General features: G+C 36.0%; 2 protein-coding genes, 2 long non-coding RNA genes and 1 pseudogene across 6 annotated transcripts; 3 read left to right on the top strand and 2 right to left on the bottom strand.

Annotated features, from left to right (window-relative positions):
* Positions 1 to 3,292: 3,292 nt before the first annotated feature.
* LOC7464604 (amino acid transporter AVT6C) lies at positions 3,293 to 6,384 on the top strand. Its single transcript, XM_002316146.4, has 5 exons — positions 3,293 to 3,726; positions 3,915 to 4,067; positions 5,180 to 5,383; positions 5,485 to 5,950; positions 6,043 to 6,384. Exons 1-5 carry the CDS (start codon positions 3,306 to 3,308, stop codon positions 6,164 to 6,166), a joined length of 1,368 nt encoding a protein of 455 aa, XP_002316182.3. The 5' UTR covers positions 3,293 to 3,305; the 3' UTR covers positions 6,167 to 6,384.
* LOC112329019 (uncharacterized) lies at positions 4,074 to 4,941 on the top strand. Its single transcript, XR_002984486.1, has 2 exons — positions 4,074 to 4,506; positions 4,659 to 4,941. It is a non-coding gene; the product is annotated as an uncharacterized LOC112329019 (long non-coding RNA).
* Positions 6,001 to 9,500, bottom strand: LOC18102682 (uncharacterized). The gene is made up of 4 exons (XR_002984483.2): positions 8,493 to 9,500; positions 7,308 to 8,111; positions 6,501 to 6,664; positions 6,001 to 6,336 (listed from the first exon to the last, which is right to left on the bottom strand). It is a non-coding gene; the product is annotated as an uncharacterized LOC18102682 (long non-coding RNA).
* A 784-nt stretch (positions 9,501 to 10,284) lies between these two features.
* Positions 10,285 to 14,347, top strand: LOC18102681 (organic cation/carnitine transporter 3-like; annotated as a pseudogene).
* Positions 14,348 to 14,591: 244 nt separating this feature from the next.
* On the bottom strand, positions 14,592 to 25,461 carry LOC7474402 (endoribonuclease Dicer homolog 2). 3 transcript variants are annotated; one of them, XM_024610991.2, is made up of 23 exons: positions 25,226 to 25,461; positions 24,988 to 25,060; positions 24,577 to 24,754; positions 23,873 to 23,986; positions 22,956 to 23,090; positions 22,215 to 22,299; positions 22,049 to 22,113; positions 20,917 to 21,057; positions 20,705 to 20,833; positions 20,476 to 20,611; positions 20,281 to 20,374; positions 19,706 to 19,901; positions 19,461 to 19,621; positions 19,102 to 19,320; positions 18,716 to 18,942; positions 18,305 to 18,579; positions 17,777 to 18,198; positions 17,581 to 17,687; positions 16,920 to 17,116; positions 16,634 to 16,843; positions 16,101 to 16,511; positions 15,645 to 15,923; positions 14,592 to 15,203 (listed from the first exon to the last, which is right to left on the bottom strand). In XM_024610991.2, coding segments are annotated over exons 1-23 (4,230 nt in total). In that variant the 5' UTR covers positions 25,227 to 25,461; the 3' UTR covers positions 14,592 to 14,828. The 3 variants fall into 3 exon arrangements, with proteins under 3 accessions (XP_024466759.1, XP_052312093.1, XP_002315119.2); XM_052456133.1 differs by having other exon boundaries at positions 17,581 to 17,684; XM_002315083.3 differs by having other exon boundaries at positions 25,230 to 25,461.
* Positions 25,462 to 26,411: the final 950 nt, after the last annotated feature.

Here is a 26,411-nt window from a genome sequence, read left to right as displayed (position 1 = left end):
ATATATATATATATATATATATATATATATATATATTAGCATGGCATGTCGGGTTGGTTATATGATTTTTTTACAAATAGTTTATTGTTTAAAAATAACTTTTAGTCAAATATTCTTCACATATCTTAATACAAAAGTTTAAACAAGGAAACAAAAGTGAGAAATAAGAGTAGCTATTATAAGGGGAATAAATAAATAAGTAATATTAACTAGACGAGAGAAAATACACATGAGTTACTAGGTTAGTAAAATTCACCTTGATATTATTTACATGTATAGTTTAAAATATTTACATGGAGGCTCTCTATTCTTCCTCTGTAAAAAAGTTCAAAGCTTTTAACTAATAACCTTGTTTCAATAGAATGGGAACTGGACAGATACACACAAACCTCTGTAAGATCAAATAGTATAATTACATATTTCTCAGCTTTGATCATAGACTCTATTGACCTTGTCTTTTTATGGTTTCTTGTATTTTACCCTCGTGGAATCCCATAAAAAATTAGGATTGATATCCCATGGAAATCCTTTAACAATAACAAAAAGCTAAAAAGCTAAAGTTGATGGTGATATACTGTAGTTTTATTATTCATTTTAATAATGTAATTAGTATATTGTTTCTTGGTCATTTTTTTTTCTTTTAATTCAGAGATAGAATGGTATTTTTCACATGACATGAATTTTTTTTATGGGAATTGAGAGAGGTTATCTTGGTAACTGTGTTTGTCAATGCATATGTGACCTAAAATAAAATAATTCAATGCTTTTTTCATAAGAACGTTTTTGTATTTTCATGTTTGGCCGAATAATGAAATTGCGACATTATCCATGCCATTTTTTTTTTGTAGCCTTGCATTTAGGGGTTTTGTAGTAATTTCCTCATGGTCTCTTTGTGATTGTTGACCGATCTTAGAGGCATTTTCAGTTTTGAGCAATTAAAAAGAATAAAAAAGTTGTTGGCACGTTCAAAGCACTCACCAGCGCGTCACCCACTCCGCCGACTTCGAGCGTCGCGTGCAGCTGACTCTGGTGGTTGTATTGGCTATTTCGCCGCATCATTGCATTCATCTTGGCGTCTTCTTCTTCTTCCTTGGACAGCGCACATAAGGCAGGGGTGAGAAAAAAACCGAAAAACTAATAAAACCGAGAAAACCGAAAAAAAATAACCGAAAAAACCGAACCGATCAAAATTTTGAAAAAACCGGCCGGTTCGATTTTGGTTTTATAAGAAAAAACCAAACCGAACCGAAACCGAAAAAAACTGGAAAAAAAACCGAGCCAAACCGAGCCAAAACCGGAAAAAACCGAGCCAAAACCGAGAAAATCGAGCCAAACCGGTTTGAACCGGTTTTTTCCCAAAAAAACCGAACCGAACCGAAACCGGTCGGTTTGACCCGGTTTCGGTTTATTTTAAAAAAAAAATTCGGTTTGGTTACGTTTTTTGATAAAAACCGAACCGAACCGAAAATAATCACCCCTAATATAAATTGGTTCAACGCGTGGGCTGAAATGGTTTTTCTTTCTTTCTTTCTTTTCCTTTTCTTTCTTTCGGATTTGTGCGTAGGCTATGTAGAAAATCAAACTAGCCCTTTAATTTTTTTTTCTTTCAATTCAATCTCTCTTCTCTTATTTGCATTTTTTTAATTTATATTGGTTGTTTCTAATTGGATTTTGTTTTTGATTTCATCCCTGGTTATTTGATTTTTTAAATTTGTTTTCGAACTTGGTGCTCTTTCTTTTAATTGCTATTTATTTTGTTTTGAATTGTTTTTTTGTTTGGTTTTTTTTTTATTATTTCACTCTATACATTTATTTTGGTTTAATTTTCATGTCAAATTTGGTCATGTTTCTTTTAGTTGATATTTTTAAATCATTTTGTTGATGGATTGGTTTTACAATTTCATCCCTAAATATTTAATTTCCTTTTATTTTTATGTCAAATCTAGTCATAATTTTTATAATTGCTTTTTTTTTTTGCATGGTTTTGTATTTATTTGTTTTCTTAATTGCATCCCTTGATTGATGTCAAATTTAATCATAATCATCTTCTCCCTTTTTCTGAGATAATTTTTTTTTTCAAATTTCATCTTTATTTGGTTTTTTCTTGTTATATTTTAAACCTTTTTTTTTGTTGCTCCTTTTTTTTTGCAAATTTTTTTATCAGTAGTTTTTTCAATGATTCCATAATTCAAAATTAAATTGGATGATGTTTAAGCTTTTTAATTAAACTCGGGCCCATGATCCAACAAGTTGCAGGTTTTTTAGATTAGATGAGATTTAGGAGGTTCGTCTGGGATTGATTTGTTTTTTTTTCTATTTTTTTAAAGATGATGTTTTTTTTTTATTTGAAATTTGACTCTTTTTATTTTGGTTTTCTTTTAGTTATGTTAGTATCGGGTTGTTTGATAATTCAGATAGGTTCGGATGTTGTTCTTTCTATTTTTTTCTCACTGTTTTTTAGTTAATTTATTTACTGTTATTGTGTTTTATTTTGTTTTTTTATATTATTTAAATTACTATTTTAACCATTAATTTTGAACTTAATTTTTTTTCATATTTTCATGGCTATTTTTATATCAAAAAAAATTATTGTTATACCCGCAGGGGCAACGTGTCTAGTCTTATCTACAATGTCTTGAAACCTCTAGGATCGATACCAGAACTCCAAGGCCCCAAGCACTGCAGTCAAATATGATTCCATCTATAAAAATCGTCTTTTTTATATAAAGTAAAATAGATGCAGTAAGGGATTTGTTTGTTTTCGCTATTATACTATATATTTTTTTTAAAATGATTTTTTTATGTATTTTTTAATTATTTTAAAATATTAATATTAAAATAAATAAAAATATTATTTAAATATATTTCAAAACTTACATAATCACCACGTTGGATTGATCAAGACATAATATAGACATTCTCGGTTTCAAGCAGATTGTCATTTAATTTAATTTTAAAAAATGTTTTGATTTGGGATTAGACAAACAAACAGAGAAGCTCAGACAATCTCGTTGACTAGTCTTTGCACCCGAGGGAAAGTATCATGGTATTATAGGACCAAAGCACATGACCTGTTTTAGAGTCCAGATTCACTTAAATCTTGATACGTTTTGTGTCCACATTCATCATTCTCCCCAATCATATGACCCCACATTCCTCCGCCATTGTCCATGTCACATCCCAATCTTACCCTTATCTTAACCAACTCTAACCAATCATATTCCACCTCTATCAACGCCACTTTGGTCATTTAACCATCACATTATTCACAGCTTGCCTTTAATACTCACGTTTTAAACTTAATTATGAACAACAAGACAACTTATTCAAAAAGCATCCTTCTAGCCGGTAAATTCCCTCCCGGAATGTCGCCTGCCACTGGAATACGTGCTCCGCTTCTGCCGGAAAGGAAGGAGGGGGAGAAGCGTGCATCGGTACACGGAGCAGTGTTCAACGTGTCAACTAGTATAATAGGTGCAGGAATTATGTCAATACCTGCCACACTTAAGGTGCTAGGTGTAATACCTGCTTTAGTGTTGATTATGATTATTGCATGGCTTGTGGATATTTCTGTGGAGTTCTTGTTGAGGTATACGCTCTCTGGGGAGTCAACAACGTATGCTGGTGTCATGAGGGAGGCTTTTGGGAGGGTAGGATCCGTGACTGTACAAATATGTGTCATGATAACTAATCTTGGGTGCTTGATCGTTTATTTGATTATCATTGGTAAGTGTATGTGCGTGCGTGCGTGCAAGGAACTTGGTTGTAGGATTTTATGTCTTTTTTAATTAGGGAAGTGATCAACGCTGGGGGATTTGTTTATCAACCCTGTTAATTAGGCTTTCTGCACTTGAATTTGAAGAATGAACAGTCCTTCAATCAGTTCATGAAATTTAACTGCCCTTTTTTGTCAGGGGATGTACTGTCAGGGAATGTGCATGATGGATCAATGCACTTGGGCGTGTTGCAAGAATGGTTTGGAATTCACTGGTGGAATTCCCGTGCTTTTGCGCTCCTCTTCGTTGTTATCTTTGTTGTGCTTCCTCTGGTTTTGTTCAGGCGTGTAGGTAAGTTTAATTTTCAGTTTTCTTTTAATTTTTATTCATTCTTGTTCCAAGCCATATAGAGCATTGATGATATATTCCAGACATAGTTATCTTAAATCCACGTGTTCAAGTTTTAATTTCACCATTATTATGAATGAACATCTGGAGAAAAATTAGTTTATTACAGGATCATGACGAGAATAGTGTGACAATGCTCAACGTCCCAGAAAGATTGGAAAGGGATCTTGTACAGACTCTGAAGTTAAGGAGAGTGACTGGAAAGCTGAGAAACATGATGGGCTGATGGTTCCAAGAGAAGTGCCCACTAGAAAATGGATTGAAATTGATGTTTCTTGAATCTGTAGAGAAGAAGGGGAGGATGGTGCGATATGCCTTCTGAGGCTCAAAGATGGCTAATTCCTGATATGAATATGCTTTGGGTGGAGATCCACAGTTAAAGGTTATGGACAGTTTCTATAAGAGGGTATATGGAGATGCGGAGTTGCATTTAGAATTAGGAGTTTTTATCTTTGATTTTGAAACCTGTTAATGGAAGCAGAAGATGCAAAACAATTCCTTGGCCATTTGTCTTAAATTCTTTCATGATTACAGGATTGATGAGAGAACAGGATTGCATTAAGTTGAGCTGGAAAAATTGTTGGTGGATAGAATAGAGAATCCAAGGAAGATATTGATCATTTAATGCTCAGGAAAATCTTTCAGAGCTTACCGTGGCAGACAGGAGTAGACAAACAAAAGGACACATGAAAGCAAAGCAATAGATGTTTTTTCCTTTTCTGAAAAGAGAGAGAAGTGAAGATTCTACTTGATCTAATTTGTTTTTCACTGGATAAATTTTTAGGATGCCCTTTTCTTGATGGTAGATTATCTGTTAGGCTAGCTGGCTAAGTGATTTTTTCCCCTCTCCCTTTTGAGCTTCCTTGCGGTGGAGTCCGTGATGTTTCTTGCTTCTACCCACATGCTTATCTATTTCTCCTAGAAAATTTTCAATTTACTTTTAAGAAGAATTCTTCTTTAAAAAGAAACTGGCAATTTAACTGCTGGATTTTGGGAATGGCTACCAGCAGAAGTCGGGTTAACGCTTGTTCACTTTGGTTGGCCTGTTTTTCCAGAATCATTGAGGTTCAGTTCAGCTATATCAGTCCTCCTCGCAGTAGTGTTTGTTGGCATATGTTCAGTGATGGCAATCTATGCACTCATTGAAGGGAAAACCAAAAGTCCGAGATTGCTGCCCCATCTAGATAACAAAACTTCCTTCTTCGACCTTTTCACTGCAGCTCCCGTGATTGTGACAGCCTTCACATTTCATTTTAATGGTGAGAAAGCTTTTTGGTATATTAATCTATATAGTCAAAAGACTATATCATGGCATTGTTTGCTTTTCTTTCTCTCAAGTTCCTTCGTTGAATGTGTGCAGTTCATCCAATAAGTTTCGAGCTCGGGAAACCTTCTGATATGGTTTCAGCAGTCAAGATTTCCCTCTTGCTTTGTGCTGGCATCTACTTCACCATAGGCATTTCTGGGTATCTTTTGTTTGGGGAATCAATCGTGGCCGACATACTTGTAAATTTTGACCAGAGTTCTGATACAACAATCGGTGCATTACTCAATGACACTGTCAGACTTAGTTATGCCTTTCACCTCATGCTGGCGTTTCCCCTCTTGAACTTCTCATTGAGGGCAAACATTGATGAACTTCTTTTCCCTAAGAAGCCTCTTTTAGCGACAGATTCCATCAGATTTGTGTCCCTCACTCTTGCACTACTAGTTTTCGCTTACCTGGCAGCGATTGCAATCCCAAATATATGGTACTTGTTTCAGTTCATGGGATCAACCTCAGCAGTGTGTCTCGCCTTCATCTTCCCAGGTGCTATTGTGTTAAGGTACTGCTCTGTCCTTCCGAAATTGATATTTTGCAGTATAAATTTGACAGTTCTGCACAATATAATTCCTTTTGTCTTCTCATGAATTACAGGGATGTTCACAGCATATCAACGACACGAGATAAGATCGTGGCAGCAGTGATGATAATTCTAGCTGTAGCAACAAGCACAATTGCCTTGTCAACAAACATCTATAGTTTGGTTAGAAACAAGTAATAGTAATAGTAATAGCCCCTCCCTGTGTTTTTCTAGTTGAGGTGCTTGTATTGTTATATGTATTCTTCATACTCGTAGCGTGTCCTTACAATCCAACAGCAGCTTCTCTGAAAGTTTAGGTCGTAATTTTGTATATTGAACTGGCATCAGATTCTCTCTTGCGAAGAGTCCTAGTAGAAATCATTAATAAATACAGTCACATATGCAGTATACAAAAATTAGAATCACAGAACAACGTATTTAAATCACCGTGGTGTTGCGTCTCAACAAGGAATATAGCGAACAAACATGAATCACAAGCATTAAAAACTAAACAAACCACTTGGCCACTTACTATAGATGTATATGATGATGTACAGGTAAGATATGACTTCACAAGAGACAATCAAACCATGTCTTCCTCATTGAGGACTACAATCAATGCCACAATGAAGGCATAGTCCACTCCTGGATAAACTTTCACACTGAAGTCATCTTCATGGAGAATTTGTGATTCAACTGTATAATCATACCAGCACGAAACGTTAGTTTTTGCTTTTAAAATCAACCGTGAGCTAAAATTTTGAGATAGAGCTCCATAAACCAACAGGGGAACGTGGTTTCTGGGTCACAAATGATTAATTATTTTATAGATAAACAGATGTTTGAATCTCAATTGGTATTAAGAGCTCAAATCCAGGAAATAAAAATTAATTCTATTTGTTTGAATTTATAGAGTGCTCATGTCAAGGCCAAATAACTATTTTAAGTTGCATAGCAACCGATCTTGTAAAGGTAAAGGAAAAGTCGTGAACATGGGGCGAGGATAGCAGTCAACCGGTTTTGATGTACTTCTTTGCACATGATCTGCTGTTAGTTTTGAAAAATTATGGGATTATTTCATTTGATTCATTACAACACTTGGCATGGGATTTGAGAAAACATTGACCCAGGATCTAAAAACCAAGGGTAGGTAAGATGATAATCTGAACTTTCTTGAATTAGATTCATACACACACCATTATAAAAGATAGAAAAGCTTTCATACAACAAACGGTAGTTTGCAAGAAACAATTTTGCTGTGTAAGCTTGCAAAGAAATACGAACTACACAGGGTTAATAGATAAAGAACAAGGTTAGCATAACATTATTTCCATTTTACCATTCAAATAGCCGAAATTGTTTGAAGTATCTTCAATAAACTCTCCATAGAATCAAGGTCCAACTGAGCAGCAGTCCACATCCATCCATCCATCCACTCCAGCACCAACAAACACATCCATTTCAGGCTAGCACATATACGATGATGGAACAGTCAACACACAAAAATTGGTGGACGTGTGCTGAGTGCTAACTACTTGCTTGGCAAACCATCAGGGTCACAAACTAAGCTACTCAATGTAAACACAGCCTTACGAGCACAATTATAACTGCGCAGGACAACTATTACATATCCACTCCACGAGCTCATGCCTCATGGTATACAAACCCCTACGATTCATAGCATTAAAAACATGAGTATCGATGGGGAAATTTTGGTTCAAATTACATTCAAAAGAGATGCACTGTATTTTCATTACTTGTGAGGCCTAATCTCTCCAAGATGTCAGATGACTTTTTGACCTGACTGTACTTCAAGCCTGCATTGGAAAGGGTTATGCCCTGAATCGATTACTTAAGACGAATTATCATATCTCAGATCCTGGAATCTCTTCAGCAAGCTAGCCTTACATTTCTCATTTTCTGCTTCATCAGAGGAATCTGGGATAGACTTAATCACCGAGATTGCCCCTGCATGGTGTAAAGCTCTGACAGCTTCATCTGCAGTTTCAAAACGGAAATACCAAGTTCCAGCAACTCTTGGCAGCAATTGTGTTGTCATGAACATTTATGGATGTTGCCGTAGGTTGAATACTCAAATATGTAAATCGAGCCCATCACATCACGCCTAAAGAACCAAAATACCCTAAGCACCAGGAGCTGAAATTAGAAAAATCTAATGGATCTAGACATTCATTATTCTTATTGTTCTAAACATTTCTTGTATTGGAAACACGAACTCCAATTTGTGTGCTCAGCCAGCTTTTGTTTATCATTTCTATAATGGATTGGTAAATCAAGGTATTATATTGCTAGAGAAAAGCATCACTGATTTGATATTAATAAGAATTCAGCACATCCTCCTATCCAGGAGAACTGGAATCACAGACAATATTAGTTGCGTTTACAATTGGCAAGCTGTGACGTTGAATCAAGAGTACACAGAAGACTTATTCATCCACATCTAAAATCCATTAATAAAGGAATATAAAGTACAAAATGATGAAAGCAAACATTTAAATCTAACCTGGCTGTGAGAGGGCAGAGCTTTCAAATCCGCTTTCCTGGTGTGGTCATCTTTAGCACCTCCTTACATGTTGAACAACTCTTGAGCAGTTGAGCCCCACCCATCTCCACTATTCTCATCCTTCTTTCAACTAGAAATCAAGAAGAAGCAGCAGCAGCAGCAGACCTTACACTGTGATTTGCGTATGAATAAAAAAAGAAAGAAAGAAAAAATCTCAACATCTCTTACGCCAAGCTAATTTCAATCTAAACCTGATATTCAATAGTTCATTTACTTAACTATGGGTCATCAGTTCTGAAAATCACAAACACAGCAAAAAAAACACAATTACAACACTCTAGGAGAAAAGGGGCCTAAGAATATATGATTCAGAAGAAGTGCAATCTGACAACAATAAATTTACAGATAAAAACGAATCCATCATCAAATACTATGATCAGAGAAGAACAAAGCTCCGTGATCGCAACCCACGTCAACATAATACAAGCAGCTCGTAATTTATACCCAAAGAATGATGGTGATGGAGCTGGGTTTACCATAATACTTGTAATTAACAATAAAAAAACCGAGAAAGAGAGGGAGAGAGGAGACCTCTTTTACTGAATGATGGTGATGAAGATGATGTGAAATTGCGAGAACGAACATTTCGAGGATTAAAACGACACAAATACTGCTCCAAAGAAAGGACAAAAAAATGAAAGAGCAACAATACTTAACCAATAGAATTGTTTGATTTGACTGAACATTTCAAGGCAGCATTACATTCATTCTTCAGCTGGGCTGCTGCTAACGTGCGCATCACGCTCTCATTGCGGGTGAGAGCTCTCTTGGTGCTTGTTTGTTTCTTTGTCGACGGAGGAGCTTCTTTCTAACCACTAACCAGTTCCTTTCGGTCTTTCAGTGCCAAAGCGACACCGTCTAATTAATTTTTTTGGGTGCCTGTTTAATTATTTTATTTGCCGTTAAATTAAAGCCTACAAGTTTGATTACCAGTGAATATCCTCCGACGTCGTTCTCTGCCTTTCCCGTAAATAAAATAAAAAATAATATATATATATATATATATATATATATATATATATATATATATATATATATATATATTTGCATTGAAAAAAAAAAACTTCAATATACATATAATCGAGAATCGACCATGTGAGTCTTGAAGTTTTTTTTCTTTTTAGTAAAGAACGAATCGTGTTTTTCGAGAGGAAAATAAATTTCCATTTTCACGACTGAAAGGCGACGAAAAATTTAGGGCACAATCATACCCGTGCAGCGAACGGGTACACCAGTGGGGGTATGAGTTATTCTGGCCGCAGTTTCAACCTTGTTTACATTCTGCCCTCCTCTCCCACTGGCCCTTGAAGTAGTAATCTCCAGGTCCTCTTCAGGTAGTTCCGCATCTATCGACTCTTCAGGAAGTAGAGTCATGACTTCAACACCGGAAAAACTTGTCTATGATTCGAACGCCGATGTGTAAACTACCCCTAAAATTTCTAACTCCACGGCCACCGGACAACATCATATTCGTCGTCCTAATATCACTAGCGACTCCTAAACTCTCTCACGTGTCCTTTTTTAAATAATATTTAATATTTATTAAAATATCAAATTATCTTTTACTCTATTATAATAAAAAAATCCAAATTAAAAATATGAAAAAACCTGCTTGGGATTTTTTTTAATTATAAAGTTAATTCAGTCATTTCACCATACTTATAAAAATAAAATAAAAACCTCTTAACACAAGTTTACTATATCTTTTTAATTCTTCATAATGTAACACTGTAATTATTATTATTTTTTCTTATTAGTATTACATGATCGGATAAATTTACTTTTTCTAAACAGATATCATAGAGGTGCATGTCTTGTATTTTTAAGGTATTAAAACTAGAAGCTTCTAGTTTTAAAATTTCAAAGGAAGCAGCAAAGTAAAAGAAGTCCTTTTCTTTCTTCGAAAAAATAAATAAATCATGGCCCTCTGTTTTGTCAGGTCGAAGTTTGAACAGAGTGAGAGGCATGGATTTTGAAGTTAAAAGTTGAAGAGCATCTTTCAACGAAATATTGTAAATTTTATGTTACGAAACCTGTCAAGAAAATTGTCACTATACCAGATTAAATGCAGTGCTATAACAGAGTCTCTTCAAGCTCTCAATTCACAGCCTCAAATTAAGACCACATACAACATGGCAGATTCAACTCCAAAACCAGACTCTGCCCCGCCTCAGCATGAAACTAATAATCACAATTCTGATCTCAAAGGCGATGACATTATAGAAAACAGCATAGGTGAATTTGGGTGTGCCCAATTTTTTCGAACAGTCCTCGTCTCATTAGCTTACATGTTTGATTCACAACAAGTCTATATCAGTGTTTTCACTGATGCTTTCCCAACATTGCATTGTACCAGCAATAGCACTGCATGCACCTCAACCTCCAACACATGTCTCTGGCTGCCTTCTCCACCAACATTTAGATGTACTCGGCCTTGAGATTCTTTAGCGGATTTGGTCGTGCATCAATTGGAACTGTATAATTGTGTTACTGGTGGAGACAGTTGGAAAAACATGTCGAGGCCGGGTTAGTTTTGTTGCATTCTTGTGTTTTGCTCTAGGATTTCTGTCCTTACCGGCCATTGCTTACATTACCAAGGACTCTTCATGGAGAAGAATTTATTTATGTACTTCTCTTCCAGGACTCATTTATAGTTTGTTTCTTTATTTCTTTGCTTACGAGTCTTCCAGATGGCTTTTCCTTCAAGGACGTAATGAAGAAGCAGTGGCTGTACTGAAGAAACTTTCATCCGCAACCCGCTGTGATTACTTGGAGCACATAATTAGCTCAGGCAACATTTCTTTAAAACATGAAAAGGTGAAGGATGATTAGTTTACATCAATGAAGAAGCTATTTGAGAAAGGATGGGCTTGTAGAAGAATATTGATAATCATGGGACTTGGCTGCAGCCTTGGTTTGGTGCACTACGGGATTCCGTGGGGGTTAGGCAACTTGGGTTCCAATCTCTACCCGAGTGTTACATTTAATGCCACAATTGAGGTGCCCTCAGCTTTTATCCTCTTATTCTTTGTAGATAAATGGAACAGGATAAGTTCTATACTCACGTTATTCTTAGTAAGTGGAATAAGCTGCAGCATCTGTGCTATAACTGGAAGTAAACGGGAAGGGGTAAACACTGGGTTTGAGATATTAGCATTCTTTTGCGCTTGCTCATCAGTGATTTTTTATCTGGATTCACGGTAGAGCTATTTCCTACTACAGTTAGGAATTTGGCTACATCACTGTAAAGGCAATCCCACATGTTTGGTTCTGTGTTCAGTCCTATGTTGATATATGAAGGGAGAAAAGGCAAGTTTTTTCCATATGAAGGCAATCCCACATGTTTGGTTCTGTGTTTGTGATGATAATTTCTGGAGTTTTGCTGTGTTTGTTGCCAGAAACAAGGGGTGCAAAATTATGTGATACCATGGATGAACAGGAAAGCAAGGAGACCGATCACGTTGTGTAATGGAATCAATGCTATATGATATTCGAACTCCATTATTGCTTTTGTTTGGAGATTTTATTTTCTCTGTATTTATGTTACTGGTATCACGATGTACAGAGTAGCGGGAGGGAGAGCTACTTAACTGCTAGGGTGGTGTCTGCATTGGTTAAACAGTTGAAGTTTTCACCGGCAGTACTGTACAAATTCGAAAGCCATAAACAAATGAGCCGGGCCTTGTGTTAATGTCAAAAGTTGTGTCATGGTGGTGCTGTGAGGTCACGGTCCCAGAGCTTTAGCAGAGCAGACAGGGCATTTCTAAATTGTATGTTTATTATTATTATTATTATTATTGTTTGTTTGATTACCCATTACCACCATGTTATGTGACGGACTCCAATTTTTTCACATCCGAAACTGATTACCATGTGTTAGAGAACCAAAAAAAACTATTTGGTTTAGAGGTTGGATAGTGTTGTCAACACTTGTCAAGGAATTTGTGCAGACTCGACAGCTAGTTTTGCATAAGTAAATGGATTTGGTTGTGCCTTTTTATCAATAATAAAGCTTGAAAAACGCAGCCTGGTCCTTGGAGCCAACCAGCAGCTAATTAATAAAAGACACGGCACACTCACCACTCCTCACCCTGACTGGGCTGGACGTTCTTTTAATGATAGCCATGATCTTGGCGTATCCTGCTTTTTGCGTAGGCTTGCGGTGGACGACATTGGTCCTGGTTCCCATGAACATGTCAGCTTGTGCCAAAATGGACACAATGTTTTCATGGCATCTGATGGATCATCCCGCTATGGAATGTCAACAATCGGGGAGGATTTTTATGGCAGGGTTTCTGCATCATCTTCCTTCAATTTTGGCCTTCACGGCACCAATTCCATACAGGTTGCGATACTTTCCTATCATTTTCCAGTTCTTGCTAATATTTACTTTTTTTTCACATTTGCTTTACGGAAAAAGCACTATTATGAGAAATTGTTTGCTGGCATTTGTGCCTTGTAGTCCTGTCTAAAGTGTTGCCTAACTCAAGAATTTTGCATAGAAGTTTATTTACTGGGAATGCAGTTTCAGACCTTTATTTGAATAATATTTTATAAGAATTTCACTGAATTAAATAGATGAGTGTTAGTGATTGTCGTTAGAAATTTCATCTTAGATGGTGTGTGCAGCTATGCATCCCTTCTGAAAATTTACTTTCTATAAATTCTCTTTACTGCATCCCTGGCCAGCTAACTCTTATTCTCTTTAGTTATGATCGACTATTCCCCCCAAATGTTTGCTGGGGTAGAGAAAACAAGGAAGCTTGCTATAACTTGCCTACCTGGAATTGAGCGTGATCTCGTGAGCAACTTTGAAATTAAGTGTTTTGATGGGTGCGCAAATCCATACTTGGCTCTGGCTGCTATAATTTCCGCTGGAATGATGGTCTTAGAAAGCATCTTCCTCTTCCTGAACCTGTCGGTAACATTACTTCATCTTTAATAAAATCTCAATCTTGCTCCAGCATGTTGTGTTCTGGGTATTTTATTCTCCTTTTGGTTAGCAGGTCAGAGTTTCATTGTTTTCCCGGCTCTTAAAATTAAGTTGTATGCTAACATCTTGATATTGTTTTGTAAGTTTTGGCACAGATTTAGACCCTTCTATGCTTGAAAATGTTCCAAGATTGCCTCGATCACTTTCTGAGTCTTTGAAAGTTCTTAAAAAAGACAGTCATGTATGAGCTAATTGGAGAAAAGCTTTTGGTTGCTTTAAAAGCAGTTCGCAAGGTATGTTCAAATGAGCTGTTTGGACGATGATCTTGAAGTTAACTCATTAAAGAAACTCCAGCAATGCTTTAAGGTTTCCTGAAAAGAGTTTTGACATTGAATTCCTTGAGCCTAGAATAAGAGATAATAGACAATAGCCAGAAGCTATTGAAAAAGATGGTTTAGACTCAATCAGCTGCACACTGCACCAAAGAAAAACCTATTCTGGAATTTACTTAGACTCTGAATACTTTCCCTTCAGGATGCAACTTATGGTGCTGAATTTCATTTCCTGTTTTCAGGCAGAGATTGATGACCACTAAAATAATCCAGAAGCTTACAAGGAATTGATACACACCGCATTAAGGATATTGATTGCTGAAAAATGCAAGGAATCCCCATAGGAGCTCTTTTGCTGACATTTATGTGGAAATAAAGAGATAAGAGTTGGACCATCTCAATTGCAGTTTTGTTTCTGGAAATGCTTGCTAGCCTATTCAAATTTTTGACAAAGCCAATTTATTAGGGTGCAATATTTTCAATTATAAGATCAATGATAAGTTTGCTTTCAACAAAGTCTTTCAAGGTTATATTTTCTCCTTTCGAAGATTGCTTTAGTTTGCTGATATTTGCTGATAAGTTTCCTTTTCCTTTCATTAGTACAATGCATGAAATCTCACGAAAGATTGGTCACGGTTCACCTAAAGCAAATACAAGAAACATGCACACAAATCCAACGCCGATGCATCTTCCAAAGCACGACACAATTGCTTCTGGTAACTACCATCACTTTGGAGAGACGACATACGTTATTTGTCTCTCCAAATACCGAAATTTCAAAATATCTTCAAATAGAAATAGCATTAATGCAATGTTTCTGTAAGTTACTTGAATGGCGAGTGAACGCATCATACATCACTTGTCAAACTGTTTGTAAGGCTCTTATGTATAAATTTCTACGTGAATACACCTTTCCTAACATAAAATATACAAACTACTTTATAGTCACACACCTATACCAGAGCAGACATCCAACTTGATGCAAACTCAAAATTCCCAATGAGAGATGGTTTAATCAAGTTTGCTTGGGGTACTACTAGACGCAAAATTACTTTCCTTCAGGGACTTCAAGACTTCTTTAGAAGCTAATTTTTTGGCTGTCTTCTTATCTGCAGCTGTGGCTGTGTGTTTGAATGTCACACCATTAGCCCCAACCACTATTGTAATGGAAGCATTCCTGCCGTTGTAGGAAACAACGGATTTCTTGTAATCAAAATGTTGCTTTTGACATAATTCGCTCAATTCTCTTGCAGGATGGAGTCTTACTGTCGCAGGCGTAATTAAAGGCTCCAAAAGTGGTCTTATACTTTGAAAGACTATCTCCTTGTTGTATCCTGAATCTACAAGAATAGCCCCTGCTAGAGACTCTATAACATCTCCAAGTACCTGTTAGGATTAGGAACCATACAAGTATAAAATGACATTAGAATTTGAATTTTTTATCTGCTAGTTTGCTTTTTCATTTTTCAATACAGTAATAATGCTGAATTCTGACTGTACATAAATAATCAATTGCATGTTACACAATTGGACAAAGTTTGCAAACGCAGGAAGGTGGGGTTCTTCCATGTCAGACACCTTCCTGGATTTCACTCATTAACAAGTCAAGATGATGTTGGCATAAACTGATCAGTAAATCATGGGCACCAAGGAGTTAAAATGAGTGCACGAATAATATAATTGACAATATAGCTAACTTAACATAAAATGACAGCAAAAACAAGAATAAATAGAGAGGAAAAAACAATTGCTGCTAAATCAAATTACACTGCAAAACCAAAGAACTTTGCAGCAAGCATATTTCACTTTAACGTGTTTGGTACTAACCTTGGGGAAAGATGTCTCAGATTCCCATCCGAATGTTGATCCTAAAGAAGATTTCTGAAAAATTTCAGCAGTTTCGACTATATGCTTGTGAAGGTCTTGTGAGGTATGAAGAATGTGTTTGTGCAAGTCCCCCTTAACAGCTGATTGTGCATAACAGTCATTGTTTACAGAAGCAGACCTCAGGTCAGTTAACAGTCCTGGTGACATCCCGGGATATTCCTTGTACAAATGCATCGTGATGAGATAATCTAGCACAGCGTCTCCAAGAAATTCCAGTCGCTGAACAACAGTTAAACACGTTGAAGTGAAGATCACCAAAAACCAGCATTTACAAAAAGGATCACAGAAACTAAAGCAATCTTCAAAAAGAGAAAATATCTGTGTGCACGTTGTAGTGTTATATCATCATATTTTCATAAACAGCATAAATGTCATCATAATTATGGATAAAATTACCTGATAACAACTTGGGATCTCAGGAAGCATGTAAGAACCATGGGTCAATGCCTCTACTAACAGAGAAGGGTCACGAAATGAATAGTTTAACAGTGACTCTAAGTAGCGAACATTAACAAACTTCTCTGCCTGCAATTGGAAGTGCCTCTCGTACGGTACAATCATGAAATCCACCTTTATACCAATCCAATCCATGAAAAATAAGGCCAGTACTTCACCACCTGTACTAAGGTATGCCCCAATGAGTGCCTCGACAACATCAGCAACTGTCTTACTTTTTACCTTTCTTCTTCCCCTGACGTAAATTTTTCTGCACTCAGAAAGTGGCTCCTCACTTAACAAATCGCTTCCACACTTGTCACCAGGAATCATCCAGAGTTTTGGATCAAAAGATTCATTGCGGATAAACCCCTATAATTCAATAAAATGAGGGAAGATTAATCAAATGAACCATGAAATTTTTTTCTCAGTGCTAGATATTTCTGTTGGTCAGGTAAAATCATTTGAACTTTTTTTCTCGAAGGAAAGACTACCGGAAGTTTGTGGTCACATCCACGCCTACAGAGTGCAGCATTAGAAATAATTTTTTCCTTCTTCATACTAAGAAGGCCCTCATGATGATTTTGATAAAGTTTAAATAGCTGCTGGCTTGCAGCATATTTAAGAAAAGAATCTCCGAGAGTTTCTAAGGATTCCAAATGAAATTTCTCTTGGCACTTCTTTGTGGTAATTGCTTCCAATACCTACCAATAACAAAGTTTGGTCAGTACAAGTCCAAAAAACAAAACATTTCGCATAATTAGAGTCGGAATAAATTACCTTCATGGCTGGAATATCAACATTTTGCATGCAATGATCCGAATGCATCTTCTTTAAGTTGACAGCAATAAGTAGGGACTCTAGTCGATGCATTATTGATGGGATAAATGTATAAGAATAAAGAGTGCTGATTGATACTGGAGATAAAATTATGTCACAAAGTTCAGGAGGCAAATCTACATGTGCATTCTTCGATTCTGTCATGCCCAAAAGCAAATATCATTAATAATGTAAATACAGTATAATTATCGCACATATTGTAAGAAATAAAATACAATAAAAGGGTCTGGATTCCATATCCAGATGGCCTAAACTGGCAACCCAATTTCCTCTTGATTTATTTCGTAGCATAAAAAACTGGAGATGGAGAGAGAGAGGGGCAGATCTTGAGAGGTTCTACGCAAGACCAAGCCAAAGTGTTATGATTTGGGCCATTTAACTACACTGGTTTAATTAATTCATTATTTTAACCTGCTTTTGTGTTGTATTGACAGAAAAAAATTTAGATGAAACATATTTTAAACCAGTGATGTTTCTGTTTATTTTACAATCTTTAAACGAACAGAAAAGGCTGAAATTCTTTTATCGTGGTATCATAGTATCCATGTCCTAAAGGAAGTGGGTAGGTGGTCCATGACAAGACAAGACAAGAATACCAGACCTTTCTCCTTTTTTGTTCTGCATCTGTTAAGAAAATTGTGCACTGGAAAAATATGTCTCCCTTCAAGTAATGGTTCTTGATCAAAAAGCAATTGGATGCTATTCCTGCTGCAATCAAGTGTGAGCTTGAAGTCACACATAGGGATACAAAAATAAAATATATAGCATGATACCGATGAACAATCAAAGAGCAATACCGCTTTGCAAAGTGCTCCTTGTAAGTGATTGCACTTCCATTCCTCAGCTTTAAAAGCGACCTTCCATTCAAATCCTCAGAAGCACCCGTGATGAAATAGACATTACCATTGTGGGGGGTGCAGACCAAGGAATTCTGAAGCACACATGTGCAAACTGGACCACCTTTGGTATGGACAACATGGGCATTGCCCTTCGAAGAACAGTTGAAGTGGTCCTCGTTTTTATATGAAAACAGGACAGAACTAATAGGTTCCCAGTCAATGGAAGGTTGCGAGCGTGACCTGATAGCTGGAAGTAGAAAATAGTCCATCACAACACCTGTCCCTAACTCCAATCCTTTTAAGACCTCTTCCAATTTGTTCACTTCACGATGTATAAGAACTTCGAAAAGCGTAATCTGAAACCTCCTACATAAGAGAACCTGACAATCAAACAAAAAATGGAAATGAGGAAAATACAATACATTACGTAATCTTTCATCACATATTACACACGTGACAAGAAAAGAAGAAAACTAGATGACATACCGGCACTTGATCAAGATAAATATCTCCAATATACCTCAAGCTCACTGCCAATAATCCCCTCTCAGCTTCTAATTCAAAACCCATGCTACTTAAGACATCAGATTCAAGCTCAGTCCTCATGACAAGCACAATATCATGGACAGGAACACCATAATCAAATTTCTGATTTAATTCAATTAAGTAGCAGTAGTACTTTGTCTTCAAGTTCCGTGGACCTTGACTGGCCAGCTCAGGTGGCAAATAAATGGGTTGTTCATCGTCATACCGTTCATTCCCTATAAAATAAACAATTACAAGATTAAATTGTTTAAAGAGAATTGAAGTCAAAAATGATTTTTTAAAAGTGTAGATAGTGCTTTGAAAGTATAAAACACCCAAACCAATAATAGAAAGGTTGCAAACAGAATTTACTAATTTCTTGAGCAACAGCTTCTTCCTCAACAACATCAGGAACAAGATTGTCTGTTAAAGCACCAATTAAATGGAGTTGCTTGCAAGCTTCAAGACATGCCTTCTGCTTCAGATTTTTATTATTTCCCTGCACACAAATATTTTGTATAGGAGAGCTTTTTGGAAGATGTAGTGTGCAAGTCTCCTTCTCCTTGTCTATAATACATATAGGAGCTGGTTTAAAATACCTACAAAAAATACAACCCCACCCTCCCAACCAAAAAAGAGAAAGGGGGAGAGAGAGCGTGTAAGCAATGGTACAATACAAGCTTGTGACCGCTATATAATAAAATTATTAAGAGCTTAGCTTAGCTGTATCTTCACAATTAAGAATACTGATGACTCACCCATCAGAAGGAAGACGTGAGCAGTAAAAGTAAATCAAACTAACGCTTGAACTAAGAGTTACAACTGCCCCTGTGCCTTCAACACTATAGAACTCATCTTCATACAGTTCACTCTGCGGAGCTGAACAAGAAGTGGAAGAGCGGCGCAGGGACTCCCTTCTCATTATTTCACTGCTAGAAAGATAGTTCTCTAGTCGAGAATGTGTGGTCGAATCCTCTCTACGGTTATCAAAAACAAGTGAAAGAGATCAAACACTAATGATAACATAAATTCTCAGTAAAATGAACAAAAGAAGCTATTCATATTCACTAACAGTACTCATTGTTACTATGTACAATAAGAGTCACTGGAACATTACGTTTTCACCATTAATAAGTAGTCTGAATTCTGCATCCTAGCACGACCTCGGGACTGTATGAAACTGCTGACTGAGGATGGAGGATCAAATCTAATCACCAAGTTGCAACTTTGTACATCTAATCCTTCCTCAAGGATTGATGTTGCAACAATGATGTTCACCTGGAAGTATGCTATTTTACTCATTTCAACACGGACAATATCATGAATATATTATTTTGGATCCAAAGAGGAAAAATTGCATACCATGCCTTTACGAAATTCTTCCACAATTTCATTTTGCATTTGGCGTGTCTGGGATTGCAACCCTGAATTATTTCCTGCTATGTATTTAGTCTTCCAGCTGCTATGTTTAGGAAGCAACTCCCTCAATAGAGATTCAAGGACAACGGCAGTAATGACCCTTTCCACAAAAACTATACATCTTATGTCCTTTAAATCCCTGTTATTAAATACACAAAAGAAACTCATCAACACACAAGCTGGTGTAAAAATGACCAAAATATTAATTTGAGGCTTTATTTATTCAAAATATGTTGTATGCATACAACAGTTTAATGAATAGTCCGAGTGCAGTCGAATGATCTCATGAGCATTTAGTTTGAACAATTAAGAGCTGCTCATCAATGGGAAAAGAGCAAGCTCTTGTATAAACTCATTAAAAGACTCAAGCCACAATGTGCAACTTTTCATTTGTTTTTATCTTTTATATGCAAATAAGAACATTTCCAGCAGACTTCAGAAACTAGAACCATCCCCAATATTCTGTCAAACATATCTGATGAAGGTAATTGAGGATGCATATACAGTTCTGCACCAACCTGTACTGAAGAAGTGTCTTAATAAGGCAGAGAACTTTTGCAGTTATAAGCCCCGCGCCCACATCAGCCTCAGTGTTATCACCAATACAGCATTCTAGACGATGTTCAATAAAATAAAAAGAAAAACTAGAAAAGTAAGGAAAGAATCACCAGTTAAAATTTCCACAAATTCTCTTGCCAAGTTAGAAAAGGTACCAGCTGAAAAGCAATTAGAAATCACCAAAGAGGCATCCCAGCAAAACTTCTTAACAATTGTCTCACCAGACACGTCTACTTTACCCCATGCAATAAAGTCACTATCAGTGTCACTGTGTGATAAGAACCGTGCAGCCTGTTTCATCAACATACATTAAATGATTTTAACTACACGGATATCAGTGCAATGGCAGGCAGGTACATGAGGGAGTGCAGACTAAGAAAATACCTGAAAAGCCAACCAAACACCAAGTTCCCCTGAACAAAACATCAAAGCTGAATGTACTTTTGATATTTTACTGTGTACAGATTCTGCAGCAGACTCACTGAGATCCAATTGCTTGAGCAATAATTCATGCTGAAAAACAGTAAATCGACTAACAATAAAATCATAGAAGCCACCAGCATCCCTTCCAAACTTGCAATAAAGAAAGCACACACCTTTGCCTTTAAATTCCCCAATTCTTCTTCCAAGCAAGCATATATACCATCAGGGATCTTCATGGGCTCATAAAATAAGAATTCTGCGGCTGGGGATGGTATAAATTCGGCAAGCACAGTCTCACTAGCACAGGTGTATACCTTCGATATAAGAAATGTTATCATAAACAATTTATTGAAGAATAAAACAAATTCACGTACAACAGAGTGGTCTGGAACATAACAATCAAATAAAAAAATCTAGCAATAACTAAGTCTATATGCCGAACATGTATAAATGATGTTCTATATCTGCCAAGGTAAAAAGCTAAAGCTACATTAGTATTCTTATATTTCCCCTAAGCCCAAAAAAGGGCAAAGATCATGGATTTTCTAGATCCAATGGTAGGCTATGGGGTTCCTCCAGCTTGCCTAAACCCAGTAACATGTAATGAGCTGTACAGCATGTACCCAAGATATAATTTTCAAGAAATTTTGAGCAAGGAAGGGAAAATATTATGGATATTAGTTGAGTGCAATTGAAATGTGCCATGTGGGATCGTTTAAATGTTTAGAAGTCACCCAAATGCAAAAGGAGATGATATACATAATAATTTCAAATAGGAATGTGAACAATCAATTCAATATCCAAATAAAAAGAAATCAGTGCTGATAATAAAATCCTGTACATGAATGGATGGGTAGGAAAATGTAAAACAAAAAATGAAAGATTATCGTAAGAAGGTTAGAGAATTAATATATGATGCATAGTTTAGGTGTTTTTCCTAAGTGCAACAGCCAACAAGAGAACACCAAATGCACAAAAGCACCTAGGAAAAGTAAATCTTTCTTATACAAGAAATGTGGAACTAAGTGAACTCCTTAAAGGTTATACACAGCATTACTCGTTTCTACTGAATTGTTTCAGTGACCATTCACAATACATCATTAACCATTGTCTGATGAAAAACTCCTTTATAATGAAGAGATCCATTGGCCATACCCAGGATACATTTTTTTTTTAATGAAAAGTGGACCTTGAGGATTTTACAACAAACAACTCATGACGACCTTAGTGTAAATAAGTATTATGGTGACCAAGCAAATGGGAAGAAACCAAGGTAAATATTCTTAACAAGAAGCTAGAAGCAACCTTTGAATTCATAATATTCTCCAGTTCACAAATCTGCTGCCTGTAGTATGATTCTGAGTTTGCACCTTTAACACAAAGCAAGAAAAAAGGGTTAAATCTTACATCAAGTGAAATAGTGCAAAATGCAAGTATCAAGCAAACAATATGATCTATTGCTAAAGCATACCCTTTGACTTTATGAGAGAAGCTGTCATCCCAAAAATCCTAGGAAGATCATGGTGACCAGACCTTAACTCACGATGAAAGAACTCCTGCAAATGTAAATCTTTCAAACTTAGCAGAATATTCACTGTACACCATTGACTTCAAGCATCATCTTTTGTGGCTCTAAGTAAACATAAATGGTGACTTAATACACATTAGTTTAATAAATAATAAATGACTTAAACTAACGACAAAACTTTGCATCCAACCAAACCACCCTTGTGACTGGCACCCCACATATTATTCATATTTATTTAAGCGTCGAATTTTCTCATCAATAATTAAGAAAGGTGGTATGTTTGGTTCTCGCAACAGATAGTAGAATTCATAGGATGCTTAGAAATGCCTGCATGTATTTAATCTAATTGCAGAAATCCATCAATCTAATATTAACTTTCATCCATGAAAAAACCTGCAGAAGTTCAGGTTATTCTTCTCAAATCTGACACCCTTGCCAATTTCTTCTACCAAATCCACACAGATCTTCACACCATGGACAACAAAAAAATGCTTGAAACTCTAATTGAGCAGGGTTCATTTCTCATAAAACGGGGGGGGGGGGGGGGGATTTTCAGAAACTTTTCCCTGAAAAAACGAATATCACTTCAACTAGTGTTATTATGAATCAAATGTAAATCATTATGATACAACAGAATAAAAATTTAATAAAAGAGGTAGATTGAAGGGGAGAGAAATAGCTCACCGTCATGATGCATGCATAAGGGTGATTGCCCCTGGCATGATGACATTCATCAAATATCAACACCTTTATGAAGTCTAGCTTGAAATAGCCCTGCCTCAAGCCGTTCAGCAAAATTTGATGTGTCATAACAAGCACCTATACATATTAATCCAAAGGTCATTGTCCATTGCATAAGCCATATGCTGGTAACATTGGCAAACTACAAAAAAATTGCTGCAGAAAGGAAGAGGATCATAGTGTAGAAAATTTTAAAAAATAAAAATCAGAGGAGAAATGATTAAGTACCAAACTGACAACAACTGAAATGAAGTCATTGATGGATAATTAATTTTATGTCAGCGAATCAATAGTATATCATGCAGTTCCTCAAAGGAAAGCTAGCACTTGATATCGTCAAAGAAGAACCAGAACTCCAGATAAAACTCCAGATACATGTTAAAGACTGGATCAGGGCTACCTTCATCATATTTCTTCAAATCTCACAGGTGTAAAAGCGACAGCATTGAAAAAAATATAAAAATGAAGTCCTAAAACAAGAAATGATATATAAAAGCCTTCAAAAATCACCATTTGAATGCTATAACTAAAGAAAGTACAAACCACATCCACTACCAGCACCACTAGCATGCTAATCAATAACCATTGAAAACAGTTTTATTTTTTTCTTTATTTTGAGCCTCTCAAAGTATATTTTGATTGTTGTAGTTCAAAATGTTTCCCCCTTTTGGATAGTAAAAAAATAGCTGGCCGATTGAGGACAAGTTCTTAAATAAGACTTTGAAACAGAGGTACAAACAGGTGAAAACTCGGAACTTAAAAACATAAGATGAGGCTAACAGATGCAAATGATTACAAAGAAAAACAGAGATAAAAAAAAATAAACGGATAATCAATGAAGCAGCTTCCACCCAGCTTACCTCATGTTTGTCTATTTCCTGCTTCCATGTAGCAGCATGCGAGAAGTCAATTCCCATGTCTCCCCAGTACATGCCCACATTCAAGTCGGTATGCATTCTCACAACTCCAGCTTGCTAGCAATCATAGAGGACAGCAAGAACGACGACACAAAAAAAAATCAATTTTCTGAATTTTACTTTCATTATTCATATCTAACTACCTCAAAATTATCATCAACATTAAACTTGTGAAGAAAATTCCATTCATTCTCTTATTTTTTAAACCTTCGATGGAACTCTGGCTTTAATATCAACTCGCCAAGTTTCATTTTGTAACTTAAAAAAAAGTTGACTAAGCTACACCCGAAGTGTTTGCTGGGGTATCTAAAAAAAGTCGGGGAAATTTCATTACATTGCAAAAGTTCAACTGCCAAATATATTTTTTCAAATTCAGCTTTAGCAACGACATGGCATTTTCAGAACTCCACAGCAGATGTATAAGGCAAGTTGCATACAACTCATAAAGTTACAAAAAAAAACACCCCTTCTTCACTGGCGATTCCTAACATCTCCAATATTTAGTCCTATTGTTATAAATTTCAGCAGCAGACAAATGAAACTTTTGTATTGAATTGTTGTACTGTTTCTAAGTAAATGGACTAGCATAAATCCCACATAACATAGACACACATAAGCAGCAGAGAAAGGAGCTTAATCTGTCATACTTGGCGAACCAGGAAAACTTCAGGAACCAGGAAAACAGCAATAAAACGTGAAGGCTTGCGAAGAAGATGGGCGTAACTGCGCAGTAGCATGGTGGCAATCAAAGTCTTGCCAGAACCAGTCTCCAAAAAGACAATTGTGTTCTGCTTTAGCGCCTGCTCCAAAGCCTCCAATTGATAACTGTGAAAAAAGAAAAAAAAAGAAAAAAAAAGGGTATCCCAACACAGAAAAACATCAAAAAAACAACAGAATCTATGTGTAGAAAACACAAAACTACATAAACAAAAGAATAATCAGTAACCCATTTATTATTCGAAGAAAAAAAGAGCAACAAAAAACTCTCTTATTTCTTTCTTTTTTAAAGGCATCCTCTAAGAAAACAAACAATGGAGAAGAAGGAATCAAGAAAACACCTTCTAGCAAATGGGAGAGGATCAGCAGGGAGCTGTTGGGTTGTGTCTATATCCACGCTAACAGGCTCCATCACTGCTCAATGCAATTCAAATGGCACTCGAAATTCATTAGAAAAAAGAAAAGAAAGAAAAGCCATCTCTCCAAAAACATGATCAAAATGAAATTCCAGAGAAAAGGACTAAACAAGAAGAGAGGAAGAGTAAAACTTAATCAGTAATTGAAAAGCATAAAACTCACTCACTCGTCAGCTGACTGAGGTATGAAGAGCAGGATGATCGCTTCAGAAAATAGAGAGAATGTAGAGACAAGAATAACAATAGTGAGTTAGCAATGCAATGGAATGAAATCTCCCAGAGGGTATTATTATAAAGACAAAACTTGAGAAAAAAGGATCAACAGTGAATGAGTGATGCTTTTCTTGTCTGCTTGCCTACGCGAGGAAGCAACCTCCGAAGCAAGGAGCCAGTCGGAGTACTGTAGACCACCAAAAAAAATAAAATATAAAAAGAAAAGGGAAGACCGGGCATCTTTGCTTTTCCGTTTTGAAAGCTGTTTTCTTGAAATTTATTTTTTAAAATTTTTTATATATTTTTAAATCGTTATGAATGGTTAATATAAAAAATAAATTTTTAAAATAAAAAAATATATTATAATAAATTTTTAAAATAAAAAAATATATATTTTAAAAAATAACATGAATGTTGGAGATTGAGCGCGTGTGTTTAGTTTGGCTATGTAAGAACTTGTTTGGCAGTATGGTTGTGAGTTTTTTTCAAATAACTTTTCATGTTAAAAGTATAACAATGATTTTTTTTATTTTTAAAAAATTATTTTTGACATTACTACATTAAAACGATCTAAAACATGTAAATTATATTAAATTTTTAAAAAAAAAACCAAATTTTTTAGAAATACAGGTTTAACCGTGTTTCCAGCTTTTTAATTGGCGTGCGTTGATAGCTGCTGATGGTCAATGGTCATGTCAAGACATGCCCTTTATAGATTTGAAAGGAATCTGAAGAATCTAACTAACTCCTGTCTGAACTCTGAAGCTCTGTGCACTTCCTGTCATACGTCTCTTTCTCTACTCTCTGTGGTATACTCTCTACTTCTACCTTGTATTTTGTTCTGTTGCGTCGTTTTGAATATGCATGTACTCTCTACGTCTATTTATTTTGTATTTCTCCAATTATCATGCTGGACTGGACCTCGTTATTATTTTTCCTTTGGTGTTCCAGCATGGTTATGGGATTTTACACCTTCTTAATTTACTTCTTTCGACGGTACACGGTATACGTGTTGAAATGCAATATGTCGAATTACCGGGTTGGATAAATCTGATGGATATTCATAGATAACAAAAATATCTTTCTAGCTTTTGATTACGGTTTCGAAACTAAAAAAAAATAAAGATAATAAAAAT

This window comes from Populus trichocarpa, chromosome 10 (genome assembly GCF_000002775.5).
Source record: "Populus trichocarpa isolate Nisqually-1 chromosome 10, P.trichocarpa_v4.1, whole genome shotgun sequence".
Lineage (NCBI taxonomy): Eukaryota > Viridiplantae > Streptophyta > Magnoliopsida > Malpighiales > Salicaceae > Populus > Populus trichocarpa.
The sequence above is the reverse complement of the archived record's forward strand: the minus strand, read 5'-3'. Positions and strand labels throughout refer to the sequence as shown.

What these genes read in the sequence shown, in the direction of transcription:
- LOC7464604 (XM_002316146.4), top strand. Translation starts at nt 3,306, where the DNA reads ATGAACAACAAGACAACTTATTCAAAAAGCATCCTTCTAGCCGGTAAA. An exon ending in CGTTTATTTGATTATCATTG is followed by an intron (nt 3,727 to 3,914) that starts GTAAGTGTATGT and finishes CTTTTTTGTCAG; the next exon opens with GGGATGTACTGTCAGGGAAT. An exon ending in CCAGGTGCTATTGTGTTAAG is followed by an intron (nt 5,951 to 6,042) that starts GTACTGCTCTGT and finishes CATGAATTACAG; the next exon opens with GGATGTTCACAGCATATCAA.
- LOC7474402 (XM_024610991.2), bottom strand. An exon ending in TTCTAATTGCTTTTCAGCTG is followed by an intron (nt 20,375 to 20,475) that starts GTACCTTTTCTA and finishes AACATCGTCTAG; the next exon opens with AATGCTGTATTGGTGATAAC. An exon ending in AAGACACTTCTTCAGTACAG is followed by an intron (nt 19,902 to 20,280) that starts GTTGGTGCAGAA and finishes ATTTAATAACAG; the next exon opens with GGATTTAAAGGACATAAGAT.